Genomic DNA, 21,460 nt, shown 5'->3' with positions numbered 1-21,460 from the left:
GAGAAGGCCAATGAAGCATTGCATAGACATGCCGAAGATGAATCTGCAGTGGAATGGCAACAGTACCATCCCAATGTATAAACCTAAAGGCTAAGAGTAATGTGTTGTGTCAGAGAACCTACGTTGATCTTTCTAAGGCCTTCAAGCAAAAAATTGATTGAAAAAAGAGACTGCAGAGAAAAGTTCAAAATATTTTTATGGCATTTCTTTTACTAATTGGCTAGAAAATAGCATGATAATTTACAGTGGCTGCAAATTATGATGTCTTCAAAAAACGAGATTAATTTTTTATAAAGAAGACATAAAACTGAATTTTCCCATATTTAATTAGTAATGGCTCTGTAAAAACATGACTGGAAACACAGGAAACAGTTTAGACTATTCTGATTTAGACTATTCTGAAGGAAATCTGGCACTACAGAGCTCTGGAGTGAGGGAGAGCTGAGAAAGAATGAGTAAGACTTACAGATTTATAGGAGTTGTGGTGGTAGTGATGTGTAGACAAAACTGTCCCAATTTTTTGTGGAACAAAGTGTTTGTGCACTAGTTCCATTTTTATTTTAGAGATATATTTTAAAAATATTCTTCTGGAAAGGCCTAGTAACATATAGGCTACAAATAATTTAGCTAAGCAAATATAACTACTACCATTTCCATCTGGATGTCGATGATGTGATTTAAAGTTATTTTTTTTAAGTTTTACCTATTATGTGAAGACAGCCAGCACAATATTAATTTCTGGGGATGAAGCCAAGTGAAATAACACATGTTTACATTAAGAAAATATTTACCTTGTAATCATCTGCTGCTCAGCTGTTTAATCTCACATAGATGATAGGTAATTTGGTGTAAAGGCCTTTAACTGTATAACTTACTTCATTGCAACTTATGAATATGATACAGAGACTCTCCTGCCAGGAAATACTAATTTATTGATTTTACTGCTGCGGACAAGTCAGCAGTGACGCCATTGTCTTTTACATCTTATGGTTACCTTAGCAAGTATATTACCATGCTAACCTTCTGTTATTATTCATTTCTTTATTTTATGTTTTACCTAGGGACATAAATTCATTTTATGCTTCTTCATTAAAAATTATTAACTTCTTAAATAATTCTTAATTTATTCTTAAGAATCAACAAGTTCTTAGAAAATTCTTGGTTTCCTCTACAGCACTCTATTACAGTTTTCTTAAGTTGTATAATTTAGTCTTCTTTTACAGTATTTCTTTCTTTCCAATCATTTTAGCTGCAATTAAGACTTCTGTTTCATATCTCATTTTTCCATTTAGTCTGCCTTGAGACTGCTATTGAGTGAGCTGAATTGCAAATATTATATGGTATTAGCAGGAGCACATTATACTATATAAAGCATATAGTTCAGCCTGGAGGAGACTCAGGGGAGACCTCATTGTGATCTTCATTGTGATTATCCATCCTCATTGTGATTATTCATCCTCATGTGGGGAAGTGGAGGGGTAGGCACTGATCTCTTCATTCTTGTGACCAGTGGAAGGACTTGAGGAAATGAAACGAAGTTGTGCTAGGGGAGGTGTAGGTTGAACATCAAGGAAAGGTTCCTCACCCAGAGGGTGGTTGGGCACTGGAATAGGTTCCCCAAAGAAGTGGTCACAGCACCAAGCCTGACGGAGTCAAGCAGTGTTTGGACAATGCTCTGAGACGCACGGTGTAATTCTTGGTGTGTCCTCTGCAGGGTCAAGAGTTGGACTTGGTGATCCTGATGGATAACTTTCAACTCAGAATATTTTATGATTCTATGATCCTGAAAATATAATGCTACTTGTTGGCAAAAATTTGCATTGGTGATCCTAAAGTAAATAAATGAAGCCAGAATGAGTAATTATTTTCTGGTTGTTTAGTTGTTACTTATGCAGGAATGTAACAGCCTTCTATTGATACAAACAGATTAAATTTTCTCCACAGGAATACATGAACTTAAAAGCAATACATGAGCTAAAAGGCTTGAACTGCAGAGCCCCATAAATTCTTGAAAATACTATGTTGTATATTCACTTTCATAAAAATAAACAAGCTACATTTTGGAAGACATGGGATCCTTTTAAACAGTCAGTGCAAAGTTGTTACAAAGTTGTTATTTCCAGAATGATGATTGATTTGGATTTTAAATTAGAAACCAACAGAGGAGAGAGAGGGTTACCAGCAGCCTGTAAGGGAGTGACAGACAAGGTTGACTAGAGTCTGAAGTGATGTGAAAGAAAGGGAACACAAAACCAATAAACATGGCTTAAGCAAGACTACCTCCAGCATTTGCATGAAAGTAAGGAAGTGCCTACAAAACACTATTATGGAAAAAAAAGAGATTGTTTTTGGAAATTAGCATACCAACGTGTTTTATTTCAGGTACCTCCACACACAAAAATAACATGAGAAACGGGAGGTCTTTGTGCTATTGTAAGACTATAATCTAGTTGGTATCACAGAGACTTGGTTAGATGGCTTGTTTCATTAATGCTTCAATGAAACAGGTTCTTCAGGATCAGCAGGACAGAAAAGGATGAGAAGTTGCTCTCTATGTGACTAAAAAGCAGAAATGTGGAGCTCCAGCTGGATATGGATGACAAGCTGACTGAAAGCTTATGTGTGAGATGAAAAAGCAGAGCAGTAGAGTGACAAGTGTGTGGCTGCTATAGACTGGCAGACCAGGAAGAACAAGTGGGTGATGCCTTCTTTGGAAGGACAGAAGCAGTCTTGTGTTCACAGGACTTTGACTTCCCAGGGAACTTCAACTACACTGATATCTGCTCAAGGAACAGTCTAGCAGGGCTTTAGCAATCCAAGAGGTCCTTAAGGAGTGTTAATGGCAACCTCCTGACCCAAGTTGTAGATGGGCAATGAGATGTTCTGGTTGACTTCATACTCACAAACAACGATTGGCTAACTGGGGATGTGAAGGTTGAAGGCAGGCAGTCTTTCAAACAGTTTGTGGTTTTAAGAGATTCTGTTGTTTTTTTTTTAACTCATTACAAGTATAACATTTAACACATTTATTTCTTTAGTCTTCCAGATCACCCAAGTCTTCTGTAAAATGTATCTAATTCTCCTTTTTCTTGAAGGAACATTCTAACTGGTAAACTTAGAAAATTTCATTACTACAGCTTTAACTTCTTTACTCAAGTTGCAACCATTGTTGTTGTCACTGTTGATCATCTCTCATGCATGTTTGCACATCTCACTTTCCTAACAACCAGTCTTCACCAGTAGGTGTTAATTTCCAAGTGCAATCACCTTCTTATGTGGGTGTCTGATACAGACCTATAAATCACAATATTTGGAACATTTATAGATAAATATGTTATTTGATTGCTACAGGGTTTTCACCAGAAGTTCTTAATATTACGCAAGGTGAAGCTTATATATTTTCCTCTGAAAAGATGCAGTAAACTCTGGGGATATAGAATAGTTGAACATTGTAACACAAATTTTTACAAAAACATAAGCAGTAAGGTACTACGATTTCTATTGTTGTGCATAACATTTTTGCTACTGTAGGTCCAATCAATAAATTCCTTTTCATGAAATCTGAGTCTGATTATTTTTTGTCACTATGTCCTACATATTATAATATGATACATCAATGTGATGTCTATCACACAACTCATTTATGCACACAAAATTCCAGTGAGGTACAGTTTTCCAGTGAATAAGCAGGAATTTGTGTCAACACCTGAGCTCTATTCTTGTCTCCTATGATGTCCTGATGAGTGACTTAGGAGGTTCAGTTATGATTTCCTGGAATTCAGCTGACATTATTTCAGTCATAAAATCTTTGAAGAATATATATTTTTGCTTGCACAGTGACATACAACAATGACTGGAGTTGCAGCTAGAATTAATGTAAGGGTGATATCTTCTATTTTTTTTCAATTTCACAGTATTCTATCTTATTCTGTTTTTTTCCTTCTCTGTTTGAATTTCATAAGCTATTATTGTCAACCCACTGTAAAAGAGTAACAGTAAACTTTTATTTTTGCTCATAAACTAGGGATTTGATTTCAAACTTTTTTCTTTTAGAAATTTGTCACTTGCTTAATGCTGAGAATTTTAAACAGTCTCCTGTTCAAAGTGGCAGTAACTTTATTGCCTATGTCAATTTCATTATTTCCTGCAGAATTTGTCTTCTTTCTAGAATGACTATTATTTTTAATATTTGCTTTGTCAGAGTTTGTGAGATATCAGTATGCTCTCTAAGCTTTCATATCACCTTGTGGGTTTTATTTTTTCCTCTTAGTAAGAGTAATTTATAACTCTGTAAGTGAAATGGCAGCACAGGCAGAAACAAAAAGAAGTATTACATCTCTATTTTTTCATCAATATTAACCCAATATATTGCATTGTATGCTTTGTCTTCACCAATACAATTGTGATTGCTAAATATGAATAACGACTTTTAAACCATGAGCAATCTCTGTTGTATTATCTACCTACCTGTCTATTCATCCATCACCCCACTACCCAATCACTTCCATAAAAATGAATAGTGATATATTTTATGGACTTAATGGAGCCTTTGGCATGTCTCCCATTTCAGGCAGCATTGTGCTGAGGTAGAGCTCTTTTGTGCTTGGTATTTGCTGTGGTTTATGGTCAACAAAGAATGCTGTATTTCATCAGCTTTCATTCATCAGCCTCATTGACTACCCTAGATTCCCAATCATAAGCAGTATTGAGAACACTCACTTTTGCCTGTTTCCAAAGAGCATTTCTGGTTTTATTTCAACCACTTCCATTCCTCTTATTTTTCATTATTTTATCTCTTCTTTTGTTTTTAGGGATTTTTTTTTTCTCTTTGAATAGTAATCAGGAAACTTAAAATGTCTTTCTCTAAATCCTCATTTCTATTCAGTTTATTAACTGATACCACCTTCTGAGCCTATCTTCTGTGAAGTATCACAAACACTCAACTCAGTTTTAGAGAAACAAATCTCTTTTCCCTATTTTTTTCTTTTTTTGCCACTCCTCCACTATGTCCTCTTTTGTGGTCTCATCCTATATTCTTAAATTATACAAAAAGTTATCATTAAAGCTTGGCTTTAAATGCTTTGAGTTCTACACTGATTAGAGTTACATGAAACAGTCTGGATAATGTATCTGTAAAGGTCTATTAAGAAAAGAAAATACATGTGTGCTTCTGGTCATATGGAAATGCTCTAGCTGCTTCCTACTGCTTGTCATATTTCATATATATATATATATATATATACAATTAAATAAAGATTATAAGATTATTACACTGGTGTGTTTTAAAGTTGTAAGAGAAGCAGCATTCTTTCCCAAAAGAATCTTTTACAGAACTGTCTACTTCATTAATAACTACTATTGGTGATATTCCCCTTCATGAAGCACCTAGCAGATGTTGAAACAATAAACTAAAATTAACAATTAGCTAGCATCTATGTCTAAACATTTTCTCATTCCCTATTTCCCCATTTATTTACACCATTTGGTTAATCCCCTTTTATGTGCTAATGAAATGAAACTTGCAGAATTTCTCCATCATATTTTAGGCATTTAGCTGAAACATGCAAATTACTATCTTGCTTACTGCGATATCTTTGTTGTCAGTGGAGAGATACACAATTCTAGAGCAGACCAAGCAAGATCAAAATTAATATCTCTACTGACTTCATATTATGATTTTGCTAAAATTTGAAAAAAAAACCACTGTTGAAAACATAGCAAAAATTTCAATAGTGACTCAGATGCTAAATATAATCAGTTGAGAAAGTGTTACATATGCAGTGATAAGCTTTTAAACATCAGTGCTTTTCATTGTTAGCTATTGTAGACTAGACAGGTATGTAAAATTGAATAAGCAGAAGACTTTGGGAGGGGTACTGGACAGTTCAAAGCAGAGGCTTTGAAAATAAATAAACATATCTGACTGGAGTGTGATGCACACAATTGGCCAATTAACGATATAAAATTGTGTAACAAGCTCATGGAGCTGTCCATAACTTACAGCATGTCTGGAAGTGTCTACAGTACATATATATACAGTACATATAAAAAAGAATTGATTCTGCAGGTGTTGTGCTTCACAACTGTATAAGCAGACTGATCACTCTGGTATCCAACAACGTATTACTACGTACCTAAATATTGTTCTATTGTCCTTAAAAAAACCTTTATTTAGTACTTTTCTAACTCATTGGTCTTGTTACCCATTTTTAATGCCTGTTTAAAATATACATAATATTTTATATAAGTAGACTCAAAATCATGTAGCTAATTTTACCTTCCTCAAAAAAGAAAAAAAAATATAAGTGTCTTGGGGTTTTTTCATCTGTCATTGTCTTTTCTTGATATACCAAAAATAATAATACACCTGCACTCAGTGCCATTCTGAGTACACCTTTCCTCTTCCCTTTCTTAGGCCTCACTTTATTCCACTCCAGACTGCTACACACCCTGCAGGGAAATACCTGCTCCACAACAGCTTTCACCATCATCTGCAAGGGAATATCTGGTCTGGTGCCTGCAGTACCTCCTCCCCCTTCCTTTACTGGTCTTTACATTAATTGAGCTGTTCTCCACTTTTTTACTTTATTCCTCTATACATGTGCAGCATTTTGCCCTTTCTCAAGTACCGTTCACCCAAGGTGGCCCTACCTCTGCTGTGGGCTTAGCCATGACTTACAGTGGTGGGTTGGAGCTGGCTTGAACTGCAGCTTGAATTAGGCACTCTATATGATGATAAATATGGCTAAGCATCCTGAAAAAAGGGGATGGAGTCTAGATTACTTTTGGATAGCTATCCTCTTTTTTTTTTTTTTTAATTTTACATCCTCTTAAATAATAATGGTATCAAATAACAGCCTCTTTTGCACATATGAAAACTCTTTGTAAAGATGGTGTTTCCTTTTATCCTGGTCAAATGAGATTCTTAGAATAATATAATCAGAGAATATGCTGAGTTGGACCCATTTGGATCACTGAGTTCAATTCCTGGCTCTGCAAAGGACAGCCCAGGAATCCCACCATGTACCTGAGAGTGAGGTACAAATATTTCTTAGTTCTGTCATGCTTGGTGCTTGACCATGTCTCTGGGGAGCCTTTTCCAATACCCAACCTCTGTGTGAAGGACCTTTTCCTGATATCCAACCTAAACGTCCCCTGTCTCAGGTTCAGGCCACTTCCTCAAGACCTGCCACTGGGCACAAGAGAGAAGAGATACTTCCCCTCCTCTTTTACTCATAAGGAAATTGTAGACTGCAATGAGGTGTCCCCTCAATCTCCTCTTCTCCAGGCTGAGCAGACCAAGTGACCTCAACCCTGCTTCCCCTAAAGGCTCCTTACCATCCTCATGGCCCTCCTTTGGACAGCTTTTTGTATTCATCTGCACTGAAAGCTGTAGTTGCATCACCTGCAGCACCATTATTCCCACTCCTCTTGCTTTAGAAGGTTTAATAATGTTGATTTCCTGTTTTCTATCATACATGGAATCTGATTCTGATCAGATTAATAACAGTAATAAAAAAGTTAATTAATTATGCCTACATCTGAAATATCCACCACTTTTGTGCTCTTTTTACATACTGCTATGTATTTTAGCACTTCACAGGTCCTGGTATTTTCCAAAGTCTAAATTTAGTGTAAACATAATGTAAGGTTTCTTCAGGAAGGTCTGTTTTCCAGAAAACCTTTGTATAACTGTTGGTTGTATAGTCATAAAGAGTGTTAAGATATTAACCACATTCTTCTAATTCATGCTTTTGAGGACTCACAGTAATATTTTATATAGTAAGGCCTTTATCAACAAGCATCTCTTTTAATTCAAGAGTGAAACTATTTAAAATCACTTATGCAAAAAATATAATTTAAATATGTATTTTAGTCCAAAGCACATCATCAATGTCAAGTGAAATAATTCTTTCAGCATACCTGATTTATTTTCTAAGTTGGAAAAGAAAAAGATGCCTAAATTATCGGAATGTAAAAGAAGACACAAGAAAAACAACATGAGATTTTTAGAGTATTTAAAATATAAAAGAGTAAATGAGCCTGACCTTATTATGTATACTAAATCTATTTTATTTCTTTCATTAAAAAATAGGCCTTTTGCATACTTGAATGCACTTGTTATGGAGTAATTTGCAAATTAAATTTAAAGATGGGATATTAACTGTTCAGATGTATAACTCTGCAAAGTCATAATTAATGAAACTATGATACTGTAGTCATCACCAGTTGATATTTGTGCTGAGATTCTTCAGCCACTTGTACAACTGGAACTGTGTTTTTTAGAAATAGGACTTCTTCCCAGCAACACCAAGGATTGCTAAAGGTACTTCATTATACAAATCTTGTATACAAGTCTTGTTACAGGATGACAAAATGAACAATGTAATGATCTGATGAACAGATGGGTACCATTAGCTTGCAATCAGCTTTGATGCCATAGTGAGGCCTCTGAGACATCGCCTAATCTTCCCATCGCCTAATCTTCCCATCGCCTAATCTTTCTTTTCTTTCTTTCTTTCTTTCTTTCTTTCTTTCTTTCTTTCTTTCTTTCTTTCTTTCTTTCTTTCTTTCTTTCTTTCTTTCTTTCTTTCTTTCTTTCTTTCTTTCTTTCTCTCTCTCTCTCTCTTTCTTTCTTTCTTTCTTTCTTTCTTTCTTTCTTTCTTTCTTTCTTTCTTTCTTTCTTTCTTTCTTTCTTTCTTTCTTTCTTTCTTTCTTTCTTTCTTTTTCTTTCTTTTTCTTTCTCTCTTTCTCTCTTTCTTTCTTTTTCTTTTTTCTTTTCTTTTCCCTTCCTTCCTTCCTTCCTTCCTTCCTTCCTTCCTTCCTTCCTTCCTTCCTTCCTTCCTTCCTTCCTTCCTTCCTTCCGCTCAAAGAACCAAAGTCTATAAAACAAGTTATACGTTGGTGCCTTTTATAACATCAGTGTCACATTTAATTTCTTTGGATATCTAGCTGAGAAACAGACTGGCGCTAAATGAGATGAATCTGCAGAGCCTTGCAAATTCAAACATGATATTTCTGACAACTTTTTGCATGGTAAACCACAATATGGGTTTACAGCCTTAGCCATTCTGCTCAAAGTGTTTATTAATGATGATGGACTAGTATCTTTGAACAGGCTGACTTTTGCTCATTTAGGGCCTAAGAACACCGTGATAAAGTCCTGCATCCCTACTTAAGCAAGACTAAGGCATTTGGTGTCCTGTGAACAGGAAACACACATCAGGACTTTACTTCAGAGCCTTGAGCTGCTCAGTATCATGTCCCAAGTGTCTTCTCACAAGAGTTATTACATGTCATTATTTCATTAGAGGATGAATACCTCATTCAATCAAAAACCACCAGAAATGTGTTAGAAGAACTAACTACAACTCCAACAGCAAGGAGTTGTTATTTTCTTTCTTACAACTAGTTACACTTTCTGAGTTCTGTTTTTCAGATAAGCATAATACTAGCAGATAACTAATCAAGTGGAAATATGTTTGTGTTTTTTTAGCTGGCAGAAGGAGTGTGGAGAAAAACAGGAAACTCAGGGGGATACAATTATTTGGGTATTTCACTACCATCATACCTCAGAGTTTCAGTCTCTTTAATATCTTCTACAGATTATTTCTACTTGTGTTCAGTATTATCAGTATTTATTAGCTGACAGCATCTGTAAATATAATACATCTTTTCTCACTGTCTTTTGCAAGATCATGCAAAAGCATTACTTTGTTTTTGTTAAAGAACTATAAAAAAATTAATGTAATAGAAATTTAAGAATAACTAGTGAACAACTCTAGGAAAGGACAGATGTCCAAAAACTGCCAAGACTTTCTGTCTGTAAGGAGATGGGAAAGATTATCAGTCTGATTTGCAGCTTGATAATACAATCCTATATTCTTAAATCTCTCATGGGTTAGAATATAAGAACTCAATAGAGTCGAGATGCTGTAACTTCACAACAAATTCATTCATTTCATGTTAGTGTGATTACTCTAATGATTTAATGTAGTTAAGATTTGGCAAGAAGTACATTGCTTCTCCATACTAAAATAGCACAATAACTTATTTTAAAAAATAAAATTAATTTAAATTTAATAGAATTAATTCCAAAGAAGTTATTCAGTTATAATTTCATTGCAAAGTATGATATTAATAATCTTGCTGTGAAAAAATTCCTTCCCTGAAAAAAAATATTTCAGAAACTTATTCATATGCAGAAAAGTAAACTACAAGAATCATGCATACCTGGTGTTTTCCCAGAGTAATTATACTCATCAGTTTTAAGGTGCTATGAAATATTCAGTCATTACACTGTTGAGTTGATATACTCAATAAACATGACAATTACTTATAATTCAAAGTAAATCCATTAATATAGGGGAAGAAAAGATTGTGATGGAAAGGCTATCAAAACTAATATGAAGTTTTCAAATATAGACTACGGAAGTATGTAATGAAATCATGCCAGGAGAGTAAACTTAAATCGATTTAGGTCAGACAACCTAATTCACATCATTGGTGCAGTTTTGACAAAATCCTTTCATGTATACCTTTGTCACTAGCTAAGATGAATTGATCTGCATCATGTCTGGAAGACTAAATACTAGTAGTAGACTTATCTAGGACTGAAGTGAAAACATATACAAGTAGACTAAGATAATCCCTTGATTGATAGGTGAGAAACTTCCAGTCTGAATGAAAAACTCCTGTCAATGAATACCAAAAAATGCTGATGTCTTGCTGCAATTGTTGTGCCCTCTTATTGAGGGAAATGGATGGATTTGACCAATATATGCACTGGACAGCTGAGCTTAATACCAAAGTAAAACATAGACTGTAGAAAAGCTTTTTACCTAATGTTTTTAGGGGTACTATTAAGAATCCTTTGGGTATTAATTTGGGCAATGAGTGTTAGTATTAGACAAATTTAACTATGAGGCTGTTAAAACAGTAATTGTGCAAACAATAAATTTTCTTCTTCTTTTATATATGTGTAAAAGTATCTTTCCATTAGTGACCTTTTTCAAAAGAGTCTGTGTGTAATTCACCAATTAAGCAAACAGACTGTTTTAAACTAAAGCACCTGGATGATAGAAGCTCTAGCATAGTGGCTCCAAGCAAAGCCACTTCATTCTCATAGTATCTCCTGTCCCCCAAGTGAGGATGGAACTCATTATTGTCTGCAAAGAGGTCAATTGGACCATTGGGGAAGGCAGGAAATTCAAGTCTCTCTTACAGGAATGTGTGAAAAAAACTCAAATAATCTCAGGTGCTCCACAAAGGGTTGTTTTTTAATCAGTCCCATCTTCCAAACCTAAGGAGCAAAATGCCACAAAGATTCAACAAACCATATTCAGATGAAAAACTCCTTCTCTTAATGCACTTAATGTTAGCTAGGGTAAGCAGACTGAGCAGTACCATTACAGAAGTAGCTAAGATATTGTTATTTCCTGCAGTTTCTGAATGAGTCACATTAATTTTCTGTACATCTTCAGAACACAACCATAACATCCATCAAATTTGTTGAGATATCCTCTTGCTCTGGAGCCTGGAGAACTTCCTTCCCAGCTGTAAAATCCCAGCTCAGCGAACCCAAAGACCTGGGAGTCCCATCCATCCAATGACTGCAGCTGCTGCTTTCCTGTTTGCAGGCTCAGCCAGCAGCCAAGATGAACATGTATGCCAGAGATGCACATAGGCAGAGGACACTAATGCAGCCAGCTGCATAGACTACCCACAGATAAGGCATTGCCTTTGCCAGCACCCACCCAGAACTCACATAAAACATATGTACAAACAGCCAAATTTTAGTCCTCTTCTCTTACTGATAAGGATGGAAGTTTGCTAGTAAAGATACACAGCCCCTTACCCTTTATTTCAAAAGCATTGACACATTTGTGAACCCCTTAAATACACAGTCCCTTATCCTCTGTTTCAGAAAGACCAACATTTTTGTGAACCCTTTCAATAGCAGTGTGGGACCTTAGCTCATCTCATATTGATGCCCAGGTCCTCTGCCTCCACTTAACAGACAGTCCTGCTTGAAGGGTGCTAATGAATTGCACATGTATACACACATGTGCACATGCAGATCTGCACACACACTCAGACTGGCTTAGAGGAAAATATAAACATTTTATCTTCCAAGTGGCTCCTGCCAGTGCACACAGGCCCTGGCACCCTTGCTCCCCTCTTCATTTGCTGATGCTGGACCTCTCACCTGCTCAATTGGCACTAGGCATGTGAGCCACCATTGCCCAGAGTCTGATGCCCTTTGCTGGCACAAAATTGACTATGTTCAGACACACAACCCTACAATCTGTGGTCTTCCTTCAGCTTGCTGATGCTGAGACCCTCATTTACTCCAAATGCTGGCACCAGAGTTATTAGGACCACTACCACCAGTGGTCTAACTCAAATTGCAGACACCAAATTCAGGCACTTTTTCTCTCCAGTTCTGGCATTGGAACCTTAGAACACATAGATGGGGAGAGAGTGAGATTATATGGAAAGAGAGTAAAGAAAAGATTTAATAAAAAGAATAGGTAGACTACAGTGATTTGGTGCAGGTCTCAGGCAGACAAGAGTACTGAGCAGCAACTGCTTACACACTACCAGCCTTCCTCTTTGCACCCACCTCATCTTTGTTTTACCCATATTCCCTTCCTTTAAATGTTTCTTAATAAGTCTAAAGATGCAAATTCTGGTATGAATCGGAGTATTCAATCATAAGAATACTGACAGCCTAATGCTAGCTGTTTCCTGTTATGTTAAAAATCTTCCTTCAGTAAAGAGAGTTTGAGAGCTCAGTGAATGAATGAATCAGTTAATAAAAAAGAAAAATATATAATTGAAATGAGAATTTACACTGCTTGTCTAATAGACCCATTCTATCCTTGTGAACATAACAACTTCGACTCAGCAACCTTTACTTATTTTGAATAAATGCTTTCAGAGCATTTTTACTTTATTATAATTTTATTTATTTCCCATCAATATAGACTAACACGTATATTTAATATTTTTTTCAGATCATGTGAACTAGTTAGTGTCTTGACTTGGAGAAGCTGGTGGCTGATTTTTGCCTGTTCAAAAACATTTGGGAGAGTGGCCATCACTGCAGGTGCAGCAAGAGCATCTACCCTTCTGTTGCCTTCAGTGATAAACCCTGGCAAGTCGGTGTGTGACCTGACGTGCATCACATAAAATGGTTGCTCTCAGTGAGTGACTAACTTTACAAGTTTTGAGAGCAATTCCAAAAGTGTGATGTTAGACACTTCTTGCAGTATTGCTTGATCTGCCCTGGATACTACTCCTGCCACATATGCAGAATCCGTTATCAGATTGAATGGTTCTGAGAACCTTTCAAAAGTTCTAACGACTGCAGCCAATTCAGCAACCTGGGGTGCACCTTCCACCTCAGCAATGTCTTTCTCCCACTACTGGGTTTGAGGATCCTTCCAAGTCATAACAGACTTGTGGGACCTCCCGGACGCATCTGTAAAGACAGTCAGAACCTTATTTAAAGGTCCTACTTTGAGCACTTCTCAATTTGAGAGTAAATTGAACATCTTGTTCAAACATTTTGTGGGCAGGCCGGTGGACAGAAATTTGTCCTGAGTAGTAATCCAGAGCAAACTGCAACACTTCATTTTCTCGAAACAATTGTTCCAATATTTGTATAATATTTTGACCCGATTTTAACTCAATTGGAATGTGAATGCACTTAAAGTCATATCCTGCTAACTCCCTGATCCGGGTCCTTGCTTTCTGGATCAGTTCTGCTACCAGCTCTTGAGGCTTTGTCATTCTCTTGGACCTTTTGTGACTGAGGAAAATCCATTCTGCGATCAAGAGAGGGTCCTTCTGGTCCTGGCCTTTTTTAGGTGTTTCCTTTGCCTTAGGTGTTTGTTTTTCCTCCCACTGGAAAATGATTCCATGGAGGTGTGGCAACTTACCTAAGATGATAAATTTGAATGGCAGGTCAGGCCGGTATTGGTGGGCCTGTCTTGTGGACATTGCAATCTGAACCTTTTCTAGAGCTTTCTGTGCCTCTGGGGTAATAGACCTAGGAGCACCCAGATCCTCTCCCCCTTTCAATAAATTGAAAAGAGGGGCAAGGTCTTCATTAGTCAGACTGAGCCAAGGCCTTACCCAATTTAAAGACCCACACAACTTGTGGACATCTGCAAGGGTCTTGATCTTTGGACTGATTTCTAGTTTTTGAGGAATAATGGTCCTATTTCCAATTTCTAAGCCCAAATATTTCCAAGGTGGCATCTTTTGAATTTTCTTTTCCTGGAGCTCGAACCCTGCAACAATCAATGCATCGATCATTAGGTCAAGCACATGTGTGAGTAAATCATCATTGGCGGCACACACAAGGGTATCATCCATATAATGATAGATGATGGCCTTTTCTGCGGCTGCACACACTGGGGAAAGCAGGGAAGAGACATACCACTGGCAGATCGCTGGCGAGACCTTAAGGCCCTGAGGGAGAACTGTCCAATGGTACCTTTTCATAGGGGCTTCCATGTTGATGGTGGGGACTGAGAATGCAAAACGCAGTGCATTGTCAGGGTGTAGGGGAATTTGGAAAAAACAATCTTTTGTATCAATAACAGCCAATTTCCAATCCTGGGGAAGCATTGTTGGGGATGGCATACCAGGCTGGGGAGAGCCCATATCTTCAATGACATTATTAATTTGTCGGAGGTCGTGGAGGAGCCGCCATCTCTTTTTGTCAGCTTTCTGAATGACAAACACTGGAGAGTTCCACGGGGATGTGGTCTCCACAATGTGACCCTTTTTCAGTTGCTCTTCCACTAGGTCCTCGAGTGCCTTTATATTTTGTTTACTGAGCGGCCACTATTTCACCTCAACTGGTCTGTCTGTTTTCCACTTCAGTTTTTGGGTGTAGCGCTGTTGTTCAATAGCCGCTGTACAAAAATGCTGTGGAGAGTCTGGAATATCAATTGTGACACCCCACTGGGCCATTAAATCTCTCCCTAACAAAGGTTCCAAATAATCTAACACAAATGGACGGATATTTGCCAATTGTCCGTTTGGTCCCTTGATTTGTATGATGCTCATGGATTTTCTTGCCAATTGCAGGCCCCCTACACCTCGAACATGACCAGCAACATTTTGCAAAGGCCAATGTGCAGGCCAGTCTTGTACTGGGATCACTGTGCAGTCTGCACCCGTGTCTACAAGCATCTCAATGCATTTTGACTCCCCACCCCCACTGACATTACACCATAATTTGGGTTTGTCTTTCCCAATAACTTGGACCCGGGTGACTGTGGGCCCTTGTTTTTTGGTGCCTTCAGGTAAAAACGGCACAGGGTTAGCTTGTGCAACTATTTGTCCTTTGGGAAGAAACAGGGGTGGGTGGAAACAGTGCAGCCCGAGAACGAATTGCTCAGGATCTGATGTTGTCATTGCTGGAGCAATTTCGATCTCTTGTGGTGTGTGTTTGGTGCCCCCAATGACGATGTACTTCCAAAGAATTCGGTGCCAAATACCCTTCTGTTCTGGATTGACAGAGACAAAATGCCAGTCAGTGTCTTTCAGGTGGAGTGATTCTGTCAGCTGCAACCTGTAAGGCTCATTGACAGAAGACGTGGTTAACATAGGTTTACCTAAATCATGACAAAGGTTACTTTGTTTCACTTTCAACAATGGACCAGCAAACATGTTCTTTGAAACATCTGCTTCACTTACAGAAATAGTAACATTACCGCGCGTTTGGTTTGTTTTGGTTCCCTTATTCCCTTGGCCCGCTCTTTTTGTGTCTGCTTGCCTGGCAGGCCGGCGCTCCCTTTTCAGTTTTTTTGTTGTTGTTGACCCCCGGGGAGTGCTTGCAGTTCTCCTCCCCTGCCATTTCTAAATTCATCAAATTACCTTTTTAGGGGGCACTGGCTACTCCAGTGCCCAAGGTTATTGCAAAGCAGGCATGGCTTTGTGGGGTCAACCATTGCTGGTCGTCGCTGCTGCCCAGGGTGCTGCTGTGCTGAGGGAATGGGCGCAGGGCTGGCAACGGCGACACGCTGAGGTGGTCTTGGCAGCAGCCTTGGTCTGGTGTCTTCAGCCACACTCATCAGAGGCACTTTCCTTTTACAGACTAGAAGCATCTCTTTTAGTGTAGGGGGTGGTTCTAGAGGAAGGCTCAAAATTGCTGCTCAACACTGTTCATTTGCATTTATACTACAGAACCAGAAAAAAATTGTTAAAGTCCTTCTCCTCCTAAGATACTTATTCTTAGAAACAAGAAAGGATTCTCCATTTTCTTTTGGCTAAGTGGAGAATAAAAAAGCAGTTAGTTACACTCATAGACTCCTTTTGTTCCTTCTCAATCCTTACCAGGATTAGAAAGTAGGTTGCAGTGTATCTTGCCCTCCAGTAGTTCAGAATATTAAACCATTTTCATATCATTATGGATATGTATTTACTGCATCTGGAGGGATGTTCCTCCTGTCTCATTTCTCCCATCCATCACTATGTCAAAATTGCAAGGATAAAAAAGATTTTTGTAGGGGAAATTTCAAAAGTGATGTTTCTACACAATTTGTGTGAAAGGACAAAGGTAAGTGTTCCAAAAAGATATGGACCGACCATGGTGGGCTGGAAAACCAGTTCTAGAAAACTTTACTAATGGATTTTTTTTTTAAACAGTGAGGTTTTTTTGCGTTTTCTCAGAATTATGCTGACCATGATGCTTCCATTGTGAAAGAAAGGGAAGAAAGGGAGAATAGCAAACAGATTTACTAGGAATTTAGAATTCAGCAGGTCTATCCCATTTTTTAAAAATGTATTTCTATACAGACTTAATTAAAATATCGACAAGGATCTTCAGTCTTTCACTATGAAAATAAAGATTGGCTCTTTGATCCCTCTAACTCCGTTATGTTTGGTTTTGGTTTTTTTTAACTCTTCATTTCAATGTAATGATTTCTTTATATTCTATAATTGACAAGATAAGTGATGCTTCCAAGAAAGATACATTTTGAAAAATGTACTGTCTTTGGATATTCAAGAGCTAGCTTTGTACTTAGCTTCTTCTTAAAGAATGTTCTCCTGAGTGTTACTACTTTTCTCACATCCATACAGTGAACGTCTGTTGTGAAGCACAAGAATAAACAGTTTTTCACTGCTATCCTAATCCCCCAAAAAAGTGTTTACAAGAGGATCGTTTTAGATACATTTTTTCATTCAGCTTTTCTTATGAAAACATCTTATTTGTCCCATATATAGTAAATAAACCACTTATCTTCTTCCTTTTTAATCAAGTTGCACCCCTTAATCATTACATTATTGACTCTTTAGATTATTTCCATCTTATATTTCTAGTACCTATAAGAGGATAATGAAATTAGGAATACAAATGTATTCAAATTCATCCATCCAGGAAGAGTTCTGAATCTTGATAACTCTGTATTTGAGAACCAGGGAGTCAGTGATTAAGAGTCTTCCTCTGTTATACTGACAATAGAAGAATGGTACTTGTTGATGGCATCTGATTATGAAAAGCTTCTATCATTTATTTTTTTACTTCAGTACATGAGTAATTTGGAAGTCTGATTTTTATATTTTACAAAGCCTATTTTTACAAAATCTAAGGATATGTCAATCTGTGCAATAATCATCAAAAATAACTGTTTTATTAAAGCAAAAGTTCATACCATTACCATAACAGATAAAATTGTTATTGTAAGACAGGAAAAAAAGGTGTTTCCTACCTGTAAAGTCCTTGTCACACTCACAAAGAAAAGTGTTTGGAGTAACATTGATGCAGTTACCATTGAAACATGTGGATGGCTGGCATTGTCCAACTATTTCTGTGCAATTTTTACCTGTGTCAAAGGAATAATAGGAACATTGGAGTTTAGTAAATATTTAGGGAGTTTGGTGAACATTTTATAAATGTCAAATTTATAGCTACAATATAGATAGGCAAATGGATAGAAAGGTATTTGTGCCAACATTGTTCATTAGTTTGCACCAAACTTACTGAACTTCTAAGGAAAGGCAAAAAGACATTAATCTACTGCTCACATACTGTGCTTAACCTCATCTAACATATAATGACAAATTCACATATACCTTAAAAGGTAGAAGAGCTACTAGAACTGTAGTATTTATTTCTTTTTAACATAAATCTAACTTACAGTTTCTTTCAGCATTGAGAACAAAAGATGTCCTTATGTGGAGTGGATATGTGAGATTATTTTATAATATGCAGCTTTCTGGGAATTACAATTCCAGTTATAAGTCATTTACGCTATTATAGCATGCAAGTCTAAATACCATTTAATTATGCTTGCCTCTTGAATTATTACCATGACATTATTCACACTTCAAAAAGTGTTCAAATTTCTAATAGACTTTATGTTATGGGAGGAACTTTTTCCTCCTTTACTCTTGTGTAGCCCTGCCCATAATATATGGTGATTTAGTCTCCTAATTCTTCTTGTTTGCAGCTTATTTATGAGACCAGTATTGTGAGCTGATGACATTACCTAAAACTTTCTCATATAGGCTAAAAAAAAATATTTTAAGCATTGCTTGTTGATAGCATTAAACATGATGTTTGCTTTTAACGAATTTCTTCCAAATTTTTTTCATTAATTTGAGTTCAATTAGTACCAGACGCTTTTGGTACTGTTATTTTCAAAGCATTTTACTCAGCCTCCAGTAACGATAAAGGAAATGTAAAACATACTGCATACCATCAATGTTTTCCACTATCTTATTACACTGTTCATAATTATAAAAAAAAATTTCTCACAACATTGACTTATTCATACCTGCATAATCTTCCATTGGCAAATGCATTAGTAACCAAATTATTATGCACTTTGAAAAGCAATTAAAAATAAATTACAGCAATCTTTATGCAACATAAGCTTCATTTCTATGAAGTGTATTCTATGAACCTCACTCATTCCTAAGCCATCTGCTGTGCTTCATAGCATAGCATCACTATTGTGAGATCATAGAAATTCAGTCGACAGAGGAACATTTCAGGAATTCTGCTCCACAAGTACAAAAAGAGCTACAATTATTCTTTTTTTATGAGAATGAATATTTCTGATACTTTCTATAACATACCCAAACTCTATTGGTCTGAATGCAGGAACAACATTCCCATAATTTCCTTAATCCATTTTTTTCCTCCATGAAATAAAAGTAATGGTTAGATAAGAGTTTACCCAGTTATGTTGTATTCTCTGGTATGGTAATCCAAACCCAAATTCAGTTTGTTCTGATGAGTTTTGGGTAAGTGCTGCAATATTTCCTAGGAGGATTACTTGATTTTTGTTTTTTCATTTGTGACATATTTATTTGATAATAAAAGTATGTTTAACAAATTGCCTTTGAAAACAACTTTAGGGGACAGAACAATCTGGAAGAAAGTGCTAAGTATTTTATTTTTCTTGTTCTTCTAAGTTAAGGTTTGACCTTTCAGTTAAACTAAATTTTGATATAAAAAAAATCAGTAATGTAATCTGAAAGGTCTTTAAATGAAAATGGAGGGGAGATCTGACTTGTTGAATGAAATCATTATTCATTTCAACAAAATCACTCTTTTCTACCAGTTTGATTAACCAGCTATTTTCGGGGGACCTTACTCCAAATGATTTATGTTGTTTGGTCTCACAATCTGAACTGCAGAACAAAAAAAGTAAAACAGTTACTTCTGTAAGTCAAGTAGCATTTATTTATGTCTCATGCTTAAGTAGGAAAGAAGCACAATAAGAACTTATTTTGTTTTTCTCTACAATGTATTTATGAATGTCTGCAACTACAAACTGTCTTCAAATGCCTGCACAGTCTCCCATAAGTGACACCATGTAAAAGAGATCTTGCAGGTATGGTAGCAGCCATGGGCAATCAAATGATACAAAAGTCTTGCTAGTGTTGTTCCTATTGTTTTATCACCTGTTAAGTAAAGTGTAAGATCTATATAATGCTTACCCCTAGAGGAGAAAAGAAATACCTGAAAATTTTGGAGGACACGTGCATTCATAAGAATCTCCTGAAAGTTCTGATTTCTCAGTGCAGGAGGCATTGTTGTGGCAAGGTTTAGTGGAGCATATATCAAACTTCTGGCAGAATGTTCCCGAATACTGTGAGAAACAGTGGCAATTATATGTTTTCTCCCAAACGTGGCTTAGACATTTTCCATGCCCAGAGCACAGTGGTGCACCCGGAGACTGTTGGCAGAGCTGCTGCTTCACGGTAACGTTCAGACGAAGGCCCATGTTGCATAATGGTGGACCTCTCTTGTGAAGTTCTGCAAAGTAGTGAGTTCCAACACCAAGCCAGTTAGGGTCCACTTGGTGCAGTCCTCTTATCTGGCAAACAAAAATCAGCTGCTCTTGAAGAAAACCAGCTTTAGGGCAGTTAATAAATTCTTCCTTGGAGACATTTACCAGATTCATTCCGTAAGACTGAAAGGACGGCTCAGAGGAGATGAAGAGACTATCACCTAATTGAAGCTGTAAAGGGCATATCTGAGGGATACTGAGATTACGCTCTTCAGAGATTTCACCAATAATACTTTTATTCATATTCCAGCATTCAGTGTAAAAGTCTGAACAGACATTTTCCCTTGGTGTCCATTTTATTACAGTAGGTCTTGGTTCTGTTCTCCATTCAGTAATCATTTGTCTCTCACATCTTACCTGCCCATTGACAATGCAAAGTTGAAGAAAGCACACTACCATGCAATATGCTGATTTCATAGTCATCATTTCACCTGACCAACGGAAGTTTCCTTTCACATATGCTGCATTACTGAGGATAACTTCAGAACACTTGCTCCTGAATGTTCATGTGTATTTTCCACGGCACCCTAGGAATTCAAACAGAGGAAAATATTTCTGTTTTCATACCAAATACAGTTGAATATTAAAACCACATTACAAAACAGAAAATGTACAACAAATCACAGGCAACATCTAGCAAGTAATGGGAAACTGGAATAAGTCAAATGAACCAATCAGAACTCCAACACTGTAAAAAAAGTCAGTTTTTTCCTATTTTTATTCCTGCTAAAAATTGATATTTATTTAGTGCATTTCATTGTACTTGTGTACACAAGAGATTGAAGGCATACTTTTCATGTTCCCTCCCTCTGATGATAAAATTAATGGTAATAAAGTTAAGATAGGGCATCTGCAGCAAAACAAGGAACTAAACAAGAACATCTAAGTTCTAGTCATAAACTTTAACCATAAATATTTTTCTAATAATCATTTAACAGTTTATTATAAAAGTAGATATTCCAAAGATGTAGGCCTGAGAATTTTTGCTTTTTAAAGAAAGCATGCAATCACTGCTCAACTCTTTTCTGTTCTTATACATTTAACAAAACCCTTCATTAAATCCTTACTTTTCAAAGAATATATTTGAAAAGGAAATGTCCTTAATCATATGCTTGAGACTTTTACTCATTACTGTC

The 21,460-nt window shown here is 36.7% G+C and overlaps 1 protein-coding gene across 1 annotated transcript in view; it reads right to left on the bottom strand.

Moving 5' to 3' along the window:
* Nucleotides 1-20,836, bottom strand: part of EYS (eyes shut homolog) — a 797,164-nt gene extending 776,328 nt beyond the window's left edge. The window contains exons 1-2 of the mRNA XM_054514337.1: nucleotides 19,994-20,836; nucleotides 17,733-17,846 (exon numbers count right to left, since the gene is read on the bottom strand). Coding sequence (XP_054370312.1) covers nucleotides 17,733-17,846; nucleotides 19,994-20,750 — 871 coding nt within the window. The 5' untranslated portion in view covers nucleotides 20,751-20,836. The remainder of the gene's footprint in view (nucleotides 1-17,732; nucleotides 17,847-19,993) is intronic.
* Nucleotides 20,837-21,460: the final 624 nt, after the last annotated feature.

Source organism: Molothrus ater, chromosome 3 (genome assembly GCF_012460135.2).
Source record: "Molothrus ater isolate BHLD 08-10-18 breed brown headed cowbird chromosome 3, BPBGC_Mater_1.1, whole genome shotgun sequence".
In the NCBI taxonomy this organism is placed as follows: domain Eukaryota; kingdom Metazoa; phylum Chordata; class Aves; order Passeriformes; family Icteridae; genus Molothrus; species Molothrus ater.
Note: the sequence above shows the minus strand (reverse complement) of the source record. Positions and strands in the feature narration are given on the sequence as shown.